Source organism: Ahaetulla prasina, chromosome 14, assembly GCF_028640845.1.
Source record: "Ahaetulla prasina isolate Xishuangbanna chromosome 14, ASM2864084v1, whole genome shotgun sequence".
NCBI lineage: Eukaryota > Metazoa > Chordata > Lepidosauria > Squamata > Colubridae > Ahaetulla > Ahaetulla prasina.
Genome location: NC_080552.1, coordinates 20,215,135 through 20,233,584, shown reverse-complemented (window position 1 = coordinate 20,233,584; position 18,450 = coordinate 20,215,135). Strand labels below are relative to the sequence as shown.

The following is an 18,450-nucleotide window of genomic DNA, read 5'->3' as shown; positions in this document are numbered from 1 at the left end:
AGAAAGCAGGGTCGACTTGGGAGTAAAGCCTTGGAGGTAATTGGCTTTACAAAAGAAACAAAAGAAGAGCGAACAGGGAGGGGGCTTTTGCAGGAAACAAAAGAAGAGCGAACAGGGAGGGGGCTTTTGCAGGAAACAATTCATTCGTTCCGTGAATCTGAGAGACTCTGTGCCAAGTTTTGCCCTGTACTGCGTTTGGAAACTAGTTACGTGGCAGCTTGCCAAGTGAGATAAGGGCTGTGTTGATAAATATTCCTTTGAAAGACTGTTTGGACAGGCCTTGCTGACTGTGAATGAAAGGAATTCACAGTTGTGTAAATTAAAGAGGTTTTGCCAGGACCAGGACTCTGCTTCCTGCTTTTTAAGGGAGCCTAGGTCAGAAAAGGAATTCTGTCTTGGCTCCTGAATATCTTGGTTTCTGGAGTTGGGGGAATGTGATGGAGGGCTGAGGTTGCTTTCCTCTAGTTGACTGGTAGTCTTGGGGACCCCCGAAGCCTTGACTGCTGGTGTATATCACTCTCACAGCCTACAGGCTACAGCAGAGTGGCATATCAGAAGATGCTTCCTTGTTCCACCAGAGGCTTGCAGGGACCTTGGACACTCAACTGTTCCAGATCTTGACTCAAGACCTGCTCATCATGACTCCTGGAATTCAGAAATCTTAACTAGTTGAGGAATTGAGACTGGCAGTCATAAGAATGACAGAATAACAGAATTGGAAGATACCTTGGAGGTCTTTTAGTCCAACACCCTGTTCAAGCAGGAGACCTTATATCAGTGATGGCTAACCTTTTCTGGACTGAGTGCCCAAAATGCGCAAAAATGTGCATGCACTTGTCCGAACCCACAAAATGCAATGAGTGCAGAGCCCCCGTGCATGCACCCCATCCGCCTGTGCATTTGTGTGTGCCCCCCACAGGCCCCTCCGAAGACCAGATCGCCGGTGGGAGGCGCATGTGTTTGTGCAGCAGAACTGAACTGGGGTGATGGCTCGTGTGCCATCAGAAAGGATGCTGTGTGCCACCTCTGGCATGTGTACCATAGGTTCAGCATCAGGGCCCTATATATCATTCCAGACCAATGATTGATCAATCTCTTCTTGAAAACTTCCAGTATTGGAGTATTCACAACTTCTGGAGGCAAGTTGTTCCACTGATTAATTGTTCTGTCAGGAAATTTCTCCTTAGTTTTAAGTTGCTTCTCTCCTTGATTAGTTTCCACCCATTGCTTCTTGTCCTGCCCTCAAATACTTTGGAGAATAGCTTGACTCCCTCTTCTTTGGGGCAGCCCCTCAAGTACTGGAATTCAACTGTCATATCTCCCCTAATCCTTCTCTTCATAAGACTAGATATACACAGTTCCTGTTATCAGAATAACAGCGTTGGAAGGGACCTTGCAGGTCTTCTAGTCCAACCCCCTACTCAGTCAGGAAACACTACATCACTTCAGACAAATGATTGCCCAAACTCTACTTAAAAACTTCCAGCGTTGGAGCATTCACAACTTCTGGAGGCAAGTTGTTCCACTGATCAATTGTTCTAACTATCAGGAAATTTTTCCTTAGTTCCAGGTTGCTTCTCTCCTTGATTAGTTTCCACCCATTGCTTCTTGTCCTGCCTTCAGGTGCTTTGGAGAATAGCTTGACTCCCTCTTCTTTGTGGCAGCCCCTGAGATACTGGAAGACTGCTATCATGTCTCCCCGGTCCTACTTTTCATCAAACTAGACATACCCAGCTCCAGTAACTGTTCTTATCTATCCCCTCCCATCCTTCACCGTGGAAAGCCCACCATCGTTCAGGGGGATCATAAACAGCCATCCCTATTAGTGATTTCCTCTTCTGTGAACAAGAGAACTCAACTTTTTGAAGCCGTCCAACTTGCTGGCAACTCCTGGCTGCAAATTCCACCATTTCTCTTGGTGTTCTCAGGGGGGAGGAAGGGGAGAAAGTCTACAGGCTCAGACAAGACCGAAGCGCAAGACTTGAGGGTATTCCAATCCTTTGGGCAGGTTTAGCGGAGGGGGACCAAAAAAAAAAAAGCCATTCCACCTCTCACCCACCCCGAAAAGTGAACCAGGTAGCAACCCAGGGCCCTGAAGATGATGAGGTCCCGGTGGCTTCGGAGACAAATTAAGCCAAGGAAGGAGCGAGCAAAGGAAGGTGGGCTCACCGCTTACAAACACCTCTCGTGCCCCCCTTCCCCCCACAAAAAAAAAGAGCAAGGAAAGGCTGGCATGCTTGTCTTCGGTTCTGCCTGGCATCCCTTCTCAGCACACGGCGCGGAGCATATGGCATTGTGCTTTACAATTCTCACCCCATCGATTGGAGACCGTTTGGGGCAGGGGTGGGTGCGTGTTTCCTTTTCCCAGAGCCAATGTTGCCGAATATAAATTGTAATTAACACCGATGCCAAAACGGCACTTAAGAGAAAATAAGCCGGTTATTTAACATCTGCTGAAGTCTGCCTTGGAGAGCCCCCCGCCCCCCCATCTCCCGAACGCTCTCTTGCATGATGATGGCTTGTGACAGGAGGGGCTTGAAAGCAGCAAAAGACTGGGGCAGCAGGGGTGGGGTGGGGAGCAGGGGGAAGGCTGTCTCTTTGCCCCTTTGTTGATGTGGTGGCCAACTCGATGTCATTTGCATCAAGGGGTGCCTTGCCAGCCTCTACTCACCCCTCCCCTCTCAGCCACTTTTCACCTCCTCGCCCAGGGTCCTTAGGGCCCCAACAGGAAGCAGTTGCTGGAGCTAAGCAGCCACCACGAGAAAGAGTTGGCAAAACAGCTGGCTCAGTTCAAATTGGATCTGATCGAGAAGGAGGTTCAGCAGAAGCACCTCACTGAGGACTAGGAGCATAGGCTTTCCAAGCAGAGGGAAGACCTGCGGGAGTGCAAGGCCAGATACCGGCGCCTGGAGGCTTAGCGGGCTGAGATGGTCAGCCAGTTCCAGGCCATGAGGCAGTCCCACTGGAACGAGGCCCTCTGGCTCTTTGCCACCAGCAGCACCTCCCTCCAGCCTTCGCCCAAAGCCCTGCACCAGGAGGTTGAAGCAGACCCCAAGTCAGAATTTCTGCCCCCCTCCAACCCACAAAAAAAAACCCCAAAGGGGGAGACTCTGCAGCAACACAAGCGTTCATTGCACGTATCCGGCCCAGGGGCCTCAGTTTGAGGACCCCTGATTTAGTGCAATATAAAAAAATGCAAATAATTTTTCTGCGTGGAAAAACAAAATTTTAACCAAAATTTTCTCGTGGACCACCAGTTGGTGACTGCTGCTTTAAAGAGTTTGCAGCATCCCGTGTCATATAACGGTGATTGATGGGGCTTTTTTTTTTGCTGAAAACAAGTGTTGGCTGCCGGTTTCCAGGGAAACGAACCCAAAGCGAGTGTTGGGTTCACTTAACGACCTCAGCACTGATTTAGTGACTGCGGCCAAAAGAAGTCATAAAATCTGTCATGGGATGAGCCGCTTTATGACCGCTCATCAACAGAGGACTACCTGTAAATTATCGGATTGAGGAAAAACAGCGATTCTTGCCAAATTAGGACAGCAGCCGATAGCAAGCTAACTGGACCCTAACTGGGCTTCCTCCGATAAGAGCAGGAGTCTCCAACCTTGGTCCCTTTAAGACTTGTGGACTTCAACTCCCACAGCCAGCAAAGCAAAGCTGGCTGAGGGACTCTGGGAGCTGAAGTCCATAAGTCTTAAAGGGACCAAGGTTGGAGACCCCTGGATAAGAGGCATATTTCAGTCACGCTGGCTGGCTGCAAAAACACACATACACACGGCCCCCAGAGGGGTGGTGGTGTTTTTTTTTTTAAAGAAACAATAGGATCGCCAAAAAATGTGTAAAGAAATGTTTATATGCCATCTGGATAGCTAAATCCACGGTTAAACCACTTAACACCGAGATGAGCATCGCATCTGAATGTGCACGCGCATTTACACACACACACACACTATTACGGATACCCAAGCTGGCTGGTGATTTTGGGCACGGAGCAGCCCGAGCGAGTCGTGAAAGATTGGAAGGAGGAAAAAAAAAAAAAGCAAAAAGCTAGAAAGGGAAAGGGGTGTCATAACATTCCGACCCTCGACGCCATACCATTCTTTGGAAAAGGAAGCGCCTTCCCCAAATGTCTTGGGTGACACCCAAGTGACACCCCACCCACCCAGGAGAAAGTTACTGGTGGAGCAGTTAGAGGTGGAACACAGGTGGAGCGCAGACTCCCCCACAAGGAAAGATCCTCTAAAACAGGGGTCTCCAACCTTGGTCCCTTTAAGACTTGTGGACTTCAACTCCCACAGCCAGCAAAGCAAAGCTGGCTGAGGGACTCTGGGAGCTGAAGTCCACAAGTCTTAAAGGGACCAAGGTTGGAGACCCCTGGATAAGAGGCATATTTCAGTCACGCTGGCTGGCTGCAAAAACACACAAACATACGGCCCCCAGAGGGGTGGTGGTGTTTTTTTTTTTAAAGAAACAATAGGATCGCCAAAAAATGTGTAAAGAAATGTTTATATGCCATCTGGATAGCTAAATCCACGGTTAAACCACTTAACACCGAGATGAGCATCGCATCTGAATGTGCACGCGCATTTACACACACACACACTATTACGGATACCCAAGCTGGCTGGTGATTTTGGGCACGGAGCAGCCCGAGCGAGTCGTGAAAGATTGGAAGGAGGAAAAAAAAAAAAAAAGCAAAAAGCTAGAAAGGGAAAGGGTTGCCATAACATTCCGACCCTCGACGCCATACCATTCTTTGGAAAAGGAAGCGCCTTCCCCAAATGTCTTGGGTGACACCCAAGTGACACCCACCCACCCAGGAGAAAGTTACTGGTGGAGCAGCTAGAGGTGGAACACAGGTGGAGCGCAGACTCCCCCCCCAAGGAAAGATCCTCTAAAACAGGGGTCTCCAACCTTGGTCCCTTTAAGACTTGTGGACTTCAACTCCCAGAGACCCTCAGCCAGCGTTGCAACGCTGGCTGAGGGACTCTGGGAGTTGAAGTCCACAAGTCTTAAAGGGACCAAGGTTGGAGACCCCTGCTCTAAAAAACACAGGGGCGCCCCTTTAAGACTTGTGGACTTCAACTCCCAGAATTCCAACTGGCTGGGGGAATTCTGGGAGTTGAAGTCCACAGGTCTTTAAAGGGACACCCTTACTTGAAAACCTAGAAAGCCAAGACCAGAAGGGTTTCCTTGAAGGGAAGTAGCTGGCTCAAAGTTAGCCCGGGGGTCACCAAGGAACCTTAACCTGCCCCTCAAGAGGTAGACTGGACTACCAGTGGTGTTTTGTCAAGGGGTAGAAATGAAAGGCTCGGCCCAAGACGGTAACTTTAGTGCCGCAGCTCGCTTTGAGAAATCTCTCTTCAAAAGGATTGTCGGATTTCAGGGGGAGAAAAGGAGAGGGGATGGATAGACTCCCTCTTCACAAGGGTGTCGTTCGCTTCGTCTATGAAGCCACCCGAATGTCACCATCTAGATCAGGGGTCTCCAACCTTGGTCAACTTTAAGAGTTGAAGACTCTGCAGAGCTGGATGAGGAATTCTGGGAGTTGAAGTCCACAAGTCTTCAAGTTGCCAAGGTTGGAGTCCCCTGCCTGAAAGAGTGAAGGAAACCATAATCCTGGAGCAGAAGAGCGATGTTTCTCAGCTCTGGGCAAGTGTGAAGTGTGAAGACTTTGTCTCCATGCTGGCTGCGGGGGCGGCGGCGGCGGGGGGGGGGGAATCCTGGGAGTTGAACTCCACAACAGCTTCAAGGGGCCCAGGTTGTGAGGAAAAACTCACACAAGGGACGAAGATGGGAAAATCAGGTTGCTTCCCCAAACCAGGGACTGAGGCGACTCAGAAGAGGAGGGGGAGAAGAGTACATTCTTTCAAGCTGACGTTTTTTTCTTACCTTGAATCCCACCTCAAGTTAAAACAAGAATTCAGACATTAAATAGCAAGGAAGGAACACTGAATGGGGAAAAGGTCCCATTTCTAGCTGCCGTTCGTTCCCACGTTTTGCAGAAACGAGGAAGGGCTAGCATTTTTTAAAAAAAATAATAATAATAATATTAATGGTGATGGCGGTTACAATTTCTTTCCCATGGGCAAATTTTGCCCCGAGTGAGATCCTCGGAGCAGCATCCAAACAGCGTTCCAACAACGGCCACGAGACTCCAAAAGCAACAACTCTCGACCAAGGAGGAGGAGGCGAAGAAAAGTGGCCAGCTTCTGGGTCCAAATCCGGGGGTGCTCCGCCCATCACCACCACAAATTCGGCGGCTCCTCGGCCACTCGGCTTTTGAACAAGGTGATCTCGTCCAGGTGCATCATGGGGACATCCCGGATGACCTCGGTTAAGTCTTCGTGCAGGAGAGGGAACACAACCACGTTCAGCGCAGGGCGTTCCGCCTGGAAACTAAGACAGAAACACAAGAGGAGTTAAGATCAGAGGGGACGTCGGAAGGCGGTTAGCAGGCACGGTTGCAAATCCAGATAGCTCCGGTCCCAGTGCAGGGAATCCTCGACCTACGACCACAATTGAATCTACATCGGGCCACACAGTTTATGGATTGTAATTTTAGTGGCTCAGTGGCGAAGACGCTGAGCTTGTTGATCGAAAGGTCCGGCAGTTCAGTGGTTCGAATCCCTAGCGTCGCGTAACGGGGTGAGCTCCCGTTGCTTGTCCCAGCTTCTGCCAACCTAGCAGTTTGAAAGCAGGTAAAAAATGCAAGTAGAAAAATAGGGACCACCTTTGGTGGGAAGGGAACAAGTGTTCCGTGCGCCTTTGGCATTGAGTCATGCCGGCCACATGACCACGGAGACGTCTTCGGACAGCGCTGGCTCTTCGGCTTTGAAACGGAGAGGAGCACCGCCCCCTAGAGTCGGCAACGACTAGCACATATGTGCGACGGGAACCTTTACCTTTACCAGTTCTTAAATAGGATGAGTCTGATTATAATTTTTTATTGTATATTTACCGAGTGTTTTTATTGGTTCTGGTCTTTGGTCTAAGGCTATAATAAACTGATGGATTGTTTGACCACAACTGGCACACTGGCATCAGCATTTCTATTGCTAAGTGACTCCATTTTACAACCTTTTCAGGCCACGGTTGGTAAGTGGAGACTGCCGTCGTTAAGTGAATCACACGGTTGCTAAGTGAAACTGGTTTTGGTTGTTGCAAGCAGGCTGGGAAAGTCACAACGGGCGATCACATGACCCCCCGGGACAACTGTCGCAAATACATTGATTTATTGATCTATATCCCATCTTTGTTATAATGGTTGAAAGCGACGGGCGTATCTATTTCTCCTTCCTCCTCCCATTTTCCCCACAACCACAATGCTGTCGCAAATGTCCCAAGATCATGTGACCGACTGTCTTTTTCGACCTTCTGACAGGCAAAAGTCAATGGGGGAAGCCAGATTCATTTAACAACCGGGTTACTAACTGAAAAAAGCTGCCATCATTCCTTATAACGACGGCGGCTAGAAAGATGGTAAGATGGGGCCAAAACTCACTCAACCAATGTCTCACTTAACGACGCAAATTTGGGGCTCAACTGTGGTCATTGAGGCGAGGACGACCTGTATTTCTTCCCCCCCCCCTCCCCACTTCCCCCTGGATTACGTCAAGTGCCCGATCTTCGGACCTTTCGCCGTGAGCTGAAAACATATTTATTTATTCAAGCGGGACTGGCCTAATATTTTTAAATTTTAATTGGGGTTTTATCATTTTAGGGTTTGAAATTTGAAATTTGAAATTTTTAATACCGGCCATTTTTTCTAATTTGCTCGGTTTTAAATTGTTGTTTTAATTGTATATTTTTATATTTCTTATCTTTTGGCTGTACACCGCCCTGAGTCCCTTGGGAGAAGGGCGGTATAAAAATTTTTTTTAATAAAACTAAACTAAACTAAACTCCGGTCCCTTTTCGGCTTTTTTAGGCATTGCAAAGTCTGCCTTCCTCCCAATAACTCCAGAATCCGCTGCCTTAAATTTTCTGCTGTGCCGTTAATTTTCCCTTATTAAAAAAAGGGACCGCCGTAAATTCCCCTCTCATCCACGCAGACCCAGGGCTGCAGGCATGTTAATTAATGCAACGGGAAAAAGCACTGCACCAAAAGTGCGGTTGGACATGCGCCACAGCAGAGAGAAAGAGAGAGAGAGGCTGTGTGTGTGCCACTTAAAATCCATCCACAATCTTTTTCTGGGTTGGTGGGGGGGAAATGTCCATGAAGGTGCGGGTGGGGGGGGAGTTGGGGGGGGGGAACATTTATATATCTGAAAAACATATCCTGAGCAGCCGTCTCAGGATAAGGACGGTTAAATAGGATAGGGCAGGGAAGGAAAGGTGAATGGGAGATGCGCCAAGGAGGAAGCGGAGGTGGAGATAACCGCTGCAAACAAACACACACGCGGGAGTAAATCACAACGTTTGGCCTCGGATGCCAGCGGAGTAAAACGCGGGTCACATCTCATTTTGGGCGAAGGGAGAAGGGAGGCCGTGTGTCACCCACACACACTGGGGCTGCGGTGTTGCTTTCTTTCCGTCTGCCTCTTACTCAAACGTTATGTCATCTGCCTGGCGATGAGAACAGGACAAGCTCCCCTCTTCTCCCCCACCTCAATGTTGAAACGGACACTAAAATCCCGTGCAATTACGCAGAGTGTAAAGGGACGGGTGTCTGAAAGTGCCGAAGAGCGAGAGAAAGATCTGCTTGCTGTTTAAAATCCGATTCTGGGTTTCTAGCCCTCTTTGACTGCTGCCCGGGGAAGGTAACTGGCAATCCTGTCCTACCGACAATGGCTGAATGATACAGTCGGGATTAGATGTGAAGAAATTGGGGGAAACGACCCGACTGGGGAGAAGCAATTAGAAACCACCTCTGAATTTGGGTAATAAGGTTTAGATCCTATTTTCATGCCCAAGGCAGGATTAGAACTCACCGTCTCCTGGTGATTAGCCAAACGCATCCAGACGGTTTTTGTATCTAAAACAGGATTAGAACTCCCATCTCCTGGTGATTGGCCCAAATGCACCCAGCTGGCTTTCGTATCTAAAACAGGATTAGAACTCACCCACTCTTGGTGATTGGCTCAAAGTCATCCAACTGGCTTTTGTGCCTAAGGTAGGACTAGAACTCCCATCTCCTGGTTAACTTCCAGCTGTGTGGACCAACTATCATCCTTTCAGCAATGGCCATGCAGCTGGGGGAATTCTGGGAATTGCAGTCCACCCATTTGGAAGCTGCTGGAAATTACAGGCCTGTATTGTTTCGTGCCAACTAGCCGCAGCTTTTGCGACTAGGTCAAGCTTTAATCCCAGCTCCACATTAATTGAAATTAAAGGTAGCTGTTGGAATCTATTTCCATAAATCAGCAAAAAGCGGACGGACCAATTGGCCGGTTTATTTCATCAGGTTAACAGCGCCAAAGCAAAAACGCCTTCCAGCGATGCCTTCTTTCCAACTGTTTAATCAATGAAATTAAAAAAAAACACACCACCTAAATAAATACATATGAATCCTTGCCAGTTTTAAGGGATAAAAACGACCAGGAGCTGATTGCTCAAATGTGCAAATTCGATCTCGATGGTCGTTGCTGGCTTGCTGCTTCAGCAGCTGAACTTTCCAAGGAAAAAAAGGCAGGGAAATGTGAGTTGGGACAGAGTTGCCAAGACCTGACGCCAGGAAGATGCCACCTGGAAGAAGAAAAGGCCCCCTGCGGGAGCAGGGGTGGCTAGTTTCTCTTCCTCTTGCCTTGGCTACCCTGCCATGCCCTGCAGTAAATTCAGACTGAGCGGTTTGAAGTCCCAAGAATATATGGCAGCTGGCTAAGCGCCAACCAGAGGAACATCCTATGGGGCCGAAAGAGGAGCAGTTGGCACAAGAGGGCACAAGGATGGGAAGAGGCAGAACAGCCCCTTCTTGGGGGGAAGAGGCTGGGGGATCGCTACGGCAGGCAGAAAAAAAGAACAACAACAACAACAACAACCGGGAAGCTGTTTTTCCAACATCTCTGCAAATTAAGAAGTTATTTCAATAATTGGCCAATTAAGCCTAATTTATACTTGGGAAACACATTAATGGTTCAAGCCTCTTGTTCTGCCCCCCTCCCTCCCCTTGCCACCCGTTCGTGCTTCAAGTGGTGCATGTTGGCACAAACAAACCATGACAACCAGGCTTTCGATGGGGAGGAAACATTTGGGGGCTGAGGAGGAGGAGGAGGAGGAGGAGGAGGAGGAGAAGAAAGAAAGAAAGAAAGAAAGAAAGAAAGAAAGAAAGAAAGAAAGAAGAAAGCAAGAAAGAAAGAAAGAAAGAAAGAGAAAGAAAGTAAGAAAGAAAGAGGGAGGGAGGGAGGGAGGAATGGAAGATGGATGGATGAATGGATGGATGGATGGATAGATAGATAGATAGATAGATAGATAGATAGACAGAGACAGATAGGGAGGGAAGGAAGGGAGGGAGGGAGGGAGGGAGGGAATATAGATCTTTATAGATATATCCCTCTCTCCCTTTCTCTCTCCCCTCCCTCTCTCCCCCCCCCTTTCTCTCTCCTGTCTCCCCTACTGCTCTCTCCCTTTACTTTCTCTGTCTCCCTCCCTCTCTGTCTCCCCTCCCACTCTCTCCTTTCTCTTCCTCTTGCCTTGGCTACCCTGCCATGCCCTGCAGTAAATTCAGACTGAGCGGTTTGAAGTCCCAAGAATATATGGCAGCTGGCTAAGCGCCAACCAGAGGAACATCCTATGGGGCCGAAAGAGGAGCAGTTGGCACAAGAGGGCACAAGGATGGGAAGAGGCAGAACAGCCCCTTCTTGGGGGGAAGAGGCTGGGGGATCGCTACGGCAGGCAGAAAAAAAGAACAACAACAACAACAACAACCGGGAAGCTGTTTTTCCAACATCTCTGCAAATTAAGAAGTTATTTCAATAATTGGCCAATTAAGCCTAATTTATACTTGGGAAACACATTAATGGTTCAAGCCTCTTGTTCTGCCCCCCTCCCTCCCCTTGCCACCCGTTCGTGCTTCAAGTGGTGCATGTTGGCACAAACAAACCATGACAACCAGGCTTTCGATGGGGAGGAAACATTTGGGGGCTGAGGAGGAGGAGGAGGAGGAGGAGGAGGAGGAGAAGAAAGAAAGAAAGAAAGAAAGAAAGAAAGAAAGAAAGAAAGAAAGAAAGAAAGAAAGAAAGAAAGAAAGAAAGAAAGAAAGAGAAAGAAAGTAAGAAAGAAAGAGGGAGGGAGGGAGGGAGGGAGGAATGGAAGATGGATGGATGAATGGATGGATGGATGGATAGATAGATAGATAGATAGATAGATAGATAGACAGAGACAGATAGGAGGAAGGAAGGGAGGGAGGAGGAGGAGGAGGAATATAGATCTTTATAGATATATCCCTCTCCTTTCTCTCTCCTCCTCTCTCCTTTCTCTCTCCTGTCTCCCTACTGCTCTCTCCTTTCTCTGTCTCCTCCTCTCTGTCTCCCTCCCACTCTCTCCTTTCTCTTTCCTCCTCTCTTCCTCTCTCCACTCCCTCCCTTTCTCTCTCCCTCCCTCCTCTCTCCCTTCTTTCTCTCTCCTCCCTTTCTCTCCCTCCTCCTTCTCTCTCCTTTCTCTCCCTCCTCTCTCTTTCTTTCTTTCCCCCTTCCTTTTTCTCTCCCCTCTCCCTCCCTCTCCCTCCCTTTCTCTCTCTCTCCTGTCTCCCCTCCCTGTCTCCCCTTCCCCTCTCTCTCCCTCCCTCCCTCTCCCTCCCTTCCTTACTCTCTCTCTCTCACACACACACAAACACGCACACGCACAGAGGTTCAGAGCTGAACACGTCACAGCCCAGCACTTCCAGGGCTGCGACAACCTGCTGGATTTTTATTTTATTTTTGCAGAGCTGAGGATGCGACAGGTTTGTGCCTCAGCATAGTCCTTATTCTTCTGGAGATAGATAGATAGATAGATAGATAGATAGATAGATAGATAGATAGATAGATAGATAGATAGATAGATAGATAGATTCGGAATTTGTCAGTTGCAAAACGCAGGGAAGCTTTTTTGCTTTTTTTTTAAAAAAATCCACCCTGCAAAGCTTTGACTTCCAGATTGCAAAGCGAGGGTCTCTTGAGAAGGAAGGGGGCGGGGAATGGATCCGTACACTTGCAAAACCATTCAGAGGGAAAGAGGCGGTTTTTGGCATCGATCAAAACCCCACCAGGTGTGCTCCATGGGCCTTATTTGTACCCTATGACTATCATTAAGTGTTGTAAGTGTTGTACCTTGACGAAGGTATCTTTTCTTTTATGTACACTGAGAGCATCTGCACCGAAGACAAATTCCTTGTGTGTCCAGTCACACTTGGCCAATAAAAAATTCTATTCTATTCTATTCTATTCTATTCTATTCTATTCTATTCTATTCTATTCTATTCTATTCCTCTTTTCTCTTCTCTTCTCTTCCTCCCCTCTATTCTATTCTATTCTATTCTATTCTATTCTATTCTATTCTATTCTATTCTATTCTATTCCTCTTTTCTCTTCTCTTCTCTTCTCTTCCTCCCCTCTATTCTATTCTATTCTATTCTATTCTATTCTATTCTATTCTATTCTATTCTATTCTATTCCTCTTTTCTCTTCTCTTCTCTTCTCTTCCTCCCCTCTCTTCTCTTCTCTTCTCTTCTCTTCTCTTCCACTCCATTCCATTCCATTCCATTCTATTCTATTTTCTTCTCTCCTCTCAAAGGCGAGGGGAGGTCAAAGAATAGGGTAGGGACCTGCTCCCTCCCTCTCTCTCTCTCTCTCTCTCTCTCTCCAGAGCAGAATCCAATTTCAACAAGTGCTTCCTTTACCCTCAAGGAATGCAGGGCTGCGCACCAAGAAAGCAGCCTGGCCATTTATTATTCATGCAAGCTGACAGGCCGATTCAAGGGCTCCAAGTGAGCAGGAAGCCAAACAGACAATGAACGCTGGAACAAGATCTTCAATGATTCACTGCATTAAGCCCTCCGCGGATCGGGAGGTGGGGAGGAGACTTTGAGCCAGCAGACATGCTTAGGCAAGCAAAGAGGGCTTGGCAGCTCATGTACCAACAACGGGGCTCATCCGCCAGAGCCATCGCTGAAGAGTGGCAGAGCCTTTTCAAGGTCAGCCGGAGGAATAAGAAAGAGCAGGAGGAGGAGGAGGAGGCAAAATAGAAGAAAGAAGAGAAGAAGGAGTAGGAAAGAGGAGGAAAGGAGAGGAGGGAGGAGGAAGAGGCAAAGTAGAAGAAAAAAAGAAAGAGGAGGAGGAGAGGAGGAGGAGGCAAAATAGAAGAAAGAAGAAAGAGAAGGAGGAGGAAAGAGGAGGAAAGGAGAGGAGGAGAGGAGGAAGAGGCAAAGTAGAAGAAAAAAAGAAAGAGGAGGAGGAGGCAAAATAGAAGAAAGAAGAAAGAGAAGGAGGAGGAAACAGGAGGAAAGGAGAGGAGGGAGGAGGAAGAGGCAAAGTAGAAGAAAAAAAAGAAAGAGGAGGAGGAGGCAAAATAGAAGAAAAGAAAAAGGAGTAGGAGGAGGAAAGAGGAGAAAAGGAGAGTTGAAAAGAGGCGGAGGAGGCAAAATAGAAGAAGAGAAGAAGGAGTAGGAAAGAGGAGGAAAGGAGAGGAGGAGGAGGAAGAGGCAAAGTAGAAGAAAAGAAAAAGGAGTAGGAGGAGGAGGAGGAGGCAAAATAGAAGAAAGAAGAAAGAGAAGGAGGAGGAAAGAGGAGGAAAGGAGAGGAGGAGGAGGAAGAGGCAAAGTAGAAGAAAAGAAAAAGGAGTAGGAGGAGGAAGAGGCAAAGTAGAAGAAAGAAGAAAGAGAAGGAGGAGGAAACAGGAGGAAAGGAGAGGAGGGAGGAGGAAGAGGCAAAGTAGAAGAAAAAAAAGAAAGAGGAGGAGGAGGCAAAATAGAAGAAAAGAAAAAGGAGTAGGAGGAGGAAAGAGGAGAAAAGGAGAGTTGAAAAGAGGCGGAGGAGGCAAAATAGAAGAAAGAAGAGAAGAAAGAGAAGGAATAGGAAACAGGAGGAGGAGGAGGAGGAGGGGGCTGAAGAAGGGGAAGATGGGACCCACTTTTTTGCAGGGGACACACAAGGTTTACTATTTTTGAGACAAACACCACCCCGAGGTCCAATGTTTTTCCTCACATGATGCGCTAAGCTGCTATCTGGAGCTGAGCAACCTTTTACCTGTAGTCCCGAGTAGGAATTCCTTACTTCACTTTGACGGCACCTATGGACCAGCAGATTTCTGCAAATTTAGAAACTGCAGTTCTAACTAGTATTTATTTTATTTATAGAACTCTTTATTGGCCAAGTGTGATTGGACACACAAGGAATTTGTCTGTGGTGCATATGCTGTCAGTGTACATAAGGAGAATAAAATACATTCATCAGGAATAAAAAGTCAAGGTTACTAATCAGCGATCAAATCGTACTAGGAAACAAATAAAAACAATATAAATTGAAAGATACAAGCAACGTGGTTATAGTCATAAGAATAGAGTAGAGTAGAGTAGAGTAGAGTAGAGTAGAGTAGAGTAGAGTAGAATAGAATAGAATAGAATAGAATAGAATAGAATAGAATTTTTTTTATTGGCCAAGTGTGATTGGACACACAAGGAATTTGTCTTGGTGCAGATGCTCTCAGTGTACATAAAAGAAAAGATACGTTCATCAAGGTACAACATTTACAACACAATTGATGGTCAATATATCAATATAAATCATAAGGATTGCCAGCAACAAGTTATAGTCATACAGTCATAAGTGGAAAGAGATGGGTAATGGGAACGATGAGAAGATTAATAGTAGTGCAGATTCAGTAAATAGTTTGACAGTGTTGAGGGAATTATTTGTTTAGCAGAGTGATGGCCTTCGGGGAAAAACTGTTCTTGTGTCTAGTTGCGGGAAGAGATAGATACTAGTAAGGAAGAGAATAATAATAATATCTAACTAATTAGAAGAATATCTGTCTAACTACGGCCACTGGCAGAAGATACTTTGGGCTTGGGAATGCATTCATTCGAGAATGCTAAGGGTCCTGGATCAGTGGTGGGTTTCAAATTTTTTTACTACCGGTTTTGTGGGCGTGGCTTGGTGGGCGTGGCAGGGGAAGGATACTGCAAAATCCCCATTCCCTCCCAGTCAGCTGGGACTTGGGAGGCGGAGAATAGATGGGGACGGGGCCAGTCAGAATTTTTACTACCAGTTCTACTCAAAATTTCTGCTACCGGTTCTCCAGAACTGGTCAGAACCTGCTGAAACCCACCTCTGCCCTGGATGTTATAACACACAGACACACACACTCCCCAAAATGAACCAAAACAACTGTATCTCAATGGAGATTCTCAGCTTCTCAACTGAAGAAGCTTCTTGGATGAGAAGCGAAAGGAAAGAAAAAGGAAAGAAAAAAAAGGCCAAGGAAGTCCAGTTGCCTATTGGAAAACAGCACCTTTGGGACCAAGCAACCAATGGTCAAAGCTGCTAAGGAAACTGGCCCTTGTCTTTCCCCCTCCCCCAGACCCATTAAAGACCCCACCCCCACCCCTCTCTTCTTAAAGGCATGCAAAACATCTAGTGCTTACTTTCCATTGATCTGTTTTTAAGCGGGTAGTGATTTTATTTCCTTGCTTATCGACAGCCCGTCAAATATTTTTGGTTGAATTGCTAGGAAAGGGAGAGGAAGGCAGCCCCACCCCCACCCCGCCACGAAACGCCAAATGCCACGAGAAAAGGACCCTAGAAACTGATCGCTCTCTAAATGCATCCACAGAGGGATAGAATCAAGATTCACGTGAAGGGTTAATACCGCTTTATAAGGCCTTGGTGAGGCCAGGCTTGGAATATTGCATTCAGAATAGAATAGAATAGAATAGAATAGAATAGAATAGAATAGAATAGAATAGAATAGAATAGAATAGAATAGAAAGGAATAGGAAAGAATAGAATAGAATAGAATAGAATAGAATAGAATAGAATAGAATAGAATAGAATAGAATAGAATAGAATAGAATAGAATAGAATAGAAAGGAATAGGAATAGGAAAGAATAGAATAGAATAGAATAGAATACAATATAGAAAGGAATAGGAATAGGAATAGGAATAGGAATAGGAATAGGAATAGGAATAGGGATAGGATAGGATAGGATAGGATAGGATAGGATAGAATAGAATAGAATAGAATAGAATAGAATAGAATAGAATAGAATAGAATAGAACAGAACAGAATAGAATAAGCATTTAGAATAGAGTAGAAAGGAATAGGAATGGGAATGGGAATGGGAATGGAATTGGAATTGGAATAGAATCAAATCGGAATCAAATCGAATTGGAATAGGAATAGGACAGAACGGAACAATAGAGTTGGAAGGGACTTTTGTGGTCTTCTAGTCCAAGAAAGACACACACTCCAGACAATAAGCACAGTCCAACATCCTTCCTTTTTCAACAAGAATTCATAAAGAAGAGGTGTCGTCTCACACGCATTTGTCACAAACTGGCAAGGAATATATATATAGTGTTATTTTTAGGTTTTTATTAATAGGATCGGGTTTTTTATATATATATAAAACTATATATATAAAAAACCCGATCCTATTAATAAAAACCTAAAAATAACACTGCTCCTATTCCCAATCTCCCTTCAGTTCCGGAGGCAAGCAAGTTCGGCCATTAATACCTGGACGCCCAGCCTTTCGGGCAGCTTGTCCCCAGACGTGTGAGTTCCTACCTGTGACCCAGAATTTGAGGCTGAACCCACCCACCCCACAAGCCCCAAGGATTAAAAACCTGAGTGATTTGCTCAAAAGAGGTTGTCAAACCAGAGGGAGGCCATTTCAGAGAAGAAGCACTGATGGTGATTAATGAGCTGGAGGGACAAGCTCTAAGTAGAAAGTGGCGGCGGGGGGGGGGGGACGGACAGCGGAATTAAATATTTAAGCTTGACTAAACGACAATTAAAGGGAGTGGATGGGGGCGCGGTAGGGGAAGAAGGAAGATAAATATTTCAAGGGTGTGATGCCTGCTCTGGGCATGGGTGTGTGTGTGTTTGTGTGTGTGTATGTGTGTGTGAAGGGAGAATACAAGGAACTGTTTCCGACAACTGGAGGAGCGAAGGAACTTTGAAAAGGGATAAGGAAAAATTCCTCTGATACGTATCAATTGAAAAAAAAAGTGCAGAGAAGAGCAACTAGGATGATTAAAGGCCTGGAGACTAAGATATATGAAAACGGTTGCAGGATTTGGGTACGGCTAGTTTAGAGAAAAGAAGGACTAGGGGTGACACGAGAGCAGTATTCCTGTATTTGAGGGGCTGCCCCCAAAGAAGAGGGGGTCAAGCTCCTCTCCAAAGCACCTGAGGGCAGGACAAGAAGCAACGGATGGAAATTAACCAAAGAGAGAAGCAGCCTGGAATTACGGAGAAATTATCCTGACAGCGAGGACAATTAACCAGTGGAACAGCTTGCCACCAGAAGTTGTGGTTGCTTCATCACTGGAGGCTTTCAAGATGAGACTGAACAGCCACTTGTCTGTAATGGTATAGGTCAGGGGTCTGCAACCTTAAACACTCAAAGAGCCCATTTGGACCCCTTTCCCACAGAAAAGAAAACACCGGGAGCCACAAAACCCTTCCCCATGCCTACTTCTTGAGCGGCCACAAAACTAGCATATATAGTTGAAATTAAATGTTCTGTTTTCTTCTGAAACTTTTCTTTTCTTGGATTTATTCATGGTTGGCCTACTGGGGATTGAAAAGCTCAATTAATCATGTGCCAGAGCGGGGTGTCGCACATTGGCGGTTGTGGCACATATTTTAAGTGACAGGGAGCCGCAGCAGAGCCACATGTGGCTCCAACAGGTTGCTGATCCCTGGTATAGGTTCTCCTGCTTGAGTAGGGGGTTGGACTAGAAGACCTCCAAGATGAAAGAAAGGAAGGGAGGGAGGGAGGGAACGGAAGAGAGAGAGAGAGAGAGAGAGAGAGAGAGAGAGAGAGAGAGAGAGAGAGAGGATTTGCTCCTCAAAATCCTTTCTTTCTTCTCCCATCCGTCCACCCTTGGAAAGACCAGCATCTCAGGAGCGATGCAAACGCTGCTGCTTGATATAAATTTTTCCGAAATAATTTTTCCGAGGGGGAGGGAGAGGAGAAATGCACCAGGAGAGTCCAAAGAGCCGTAAACATTTCTTTTAACGCTGCCCTATTTTAACCCCGGCTCCTTCTGTAATGAATAGAAAGCGGCTTTTTTTTCTCAAGCAGGTTGGCACCTAGTGGTAGTAGCTCCCATTGTTGAAATTCTTTGCTTGGTGTTGCTTCTGCAGTGGGAGGGAGGGAGGGAGGGGGCAGGATTTGTACAGGCAAGGATGGATGTTTTAAGGAACAGCCACAGCTCCACCTAGGGGGATACTCAAGACAGCCTGGCACTTATGAGGAGGAAGAAGATTCGGGGATGAAGCTACAGGTGTGGCATGGA

At 46.7% G+C, this 18,450-nt stretch overlaps 1 protein-coding gene across 2 annotated transcripts in view; it reads right to left on the bottom strand.

Moving 5' to 3' along the window:
* Positions 1–5,082: 5,082 nt before the first annotated feature.
* Positions 5,083–18,450, bottom strand: part of FBXL18 (F-box and leucine rich repeat protein 18) — a 33,669-nt gene continuing 20,301 nt past the window's right edge. For both annotated transcript variants that reach the window (XM_058157912.1, XM_058157913.1), the window contains exon 5: positions 5,083–6,405. In XM_058157912.1, the coding sequence (XP_058013895.1) occupies positions 6,249–6,405 (157 nt within the window). In that variant the 3' untranslated portion in view covers positions 5,083–6,248. The remainder of the gene's footprint in view (positions 6,406–18,450) is intronic.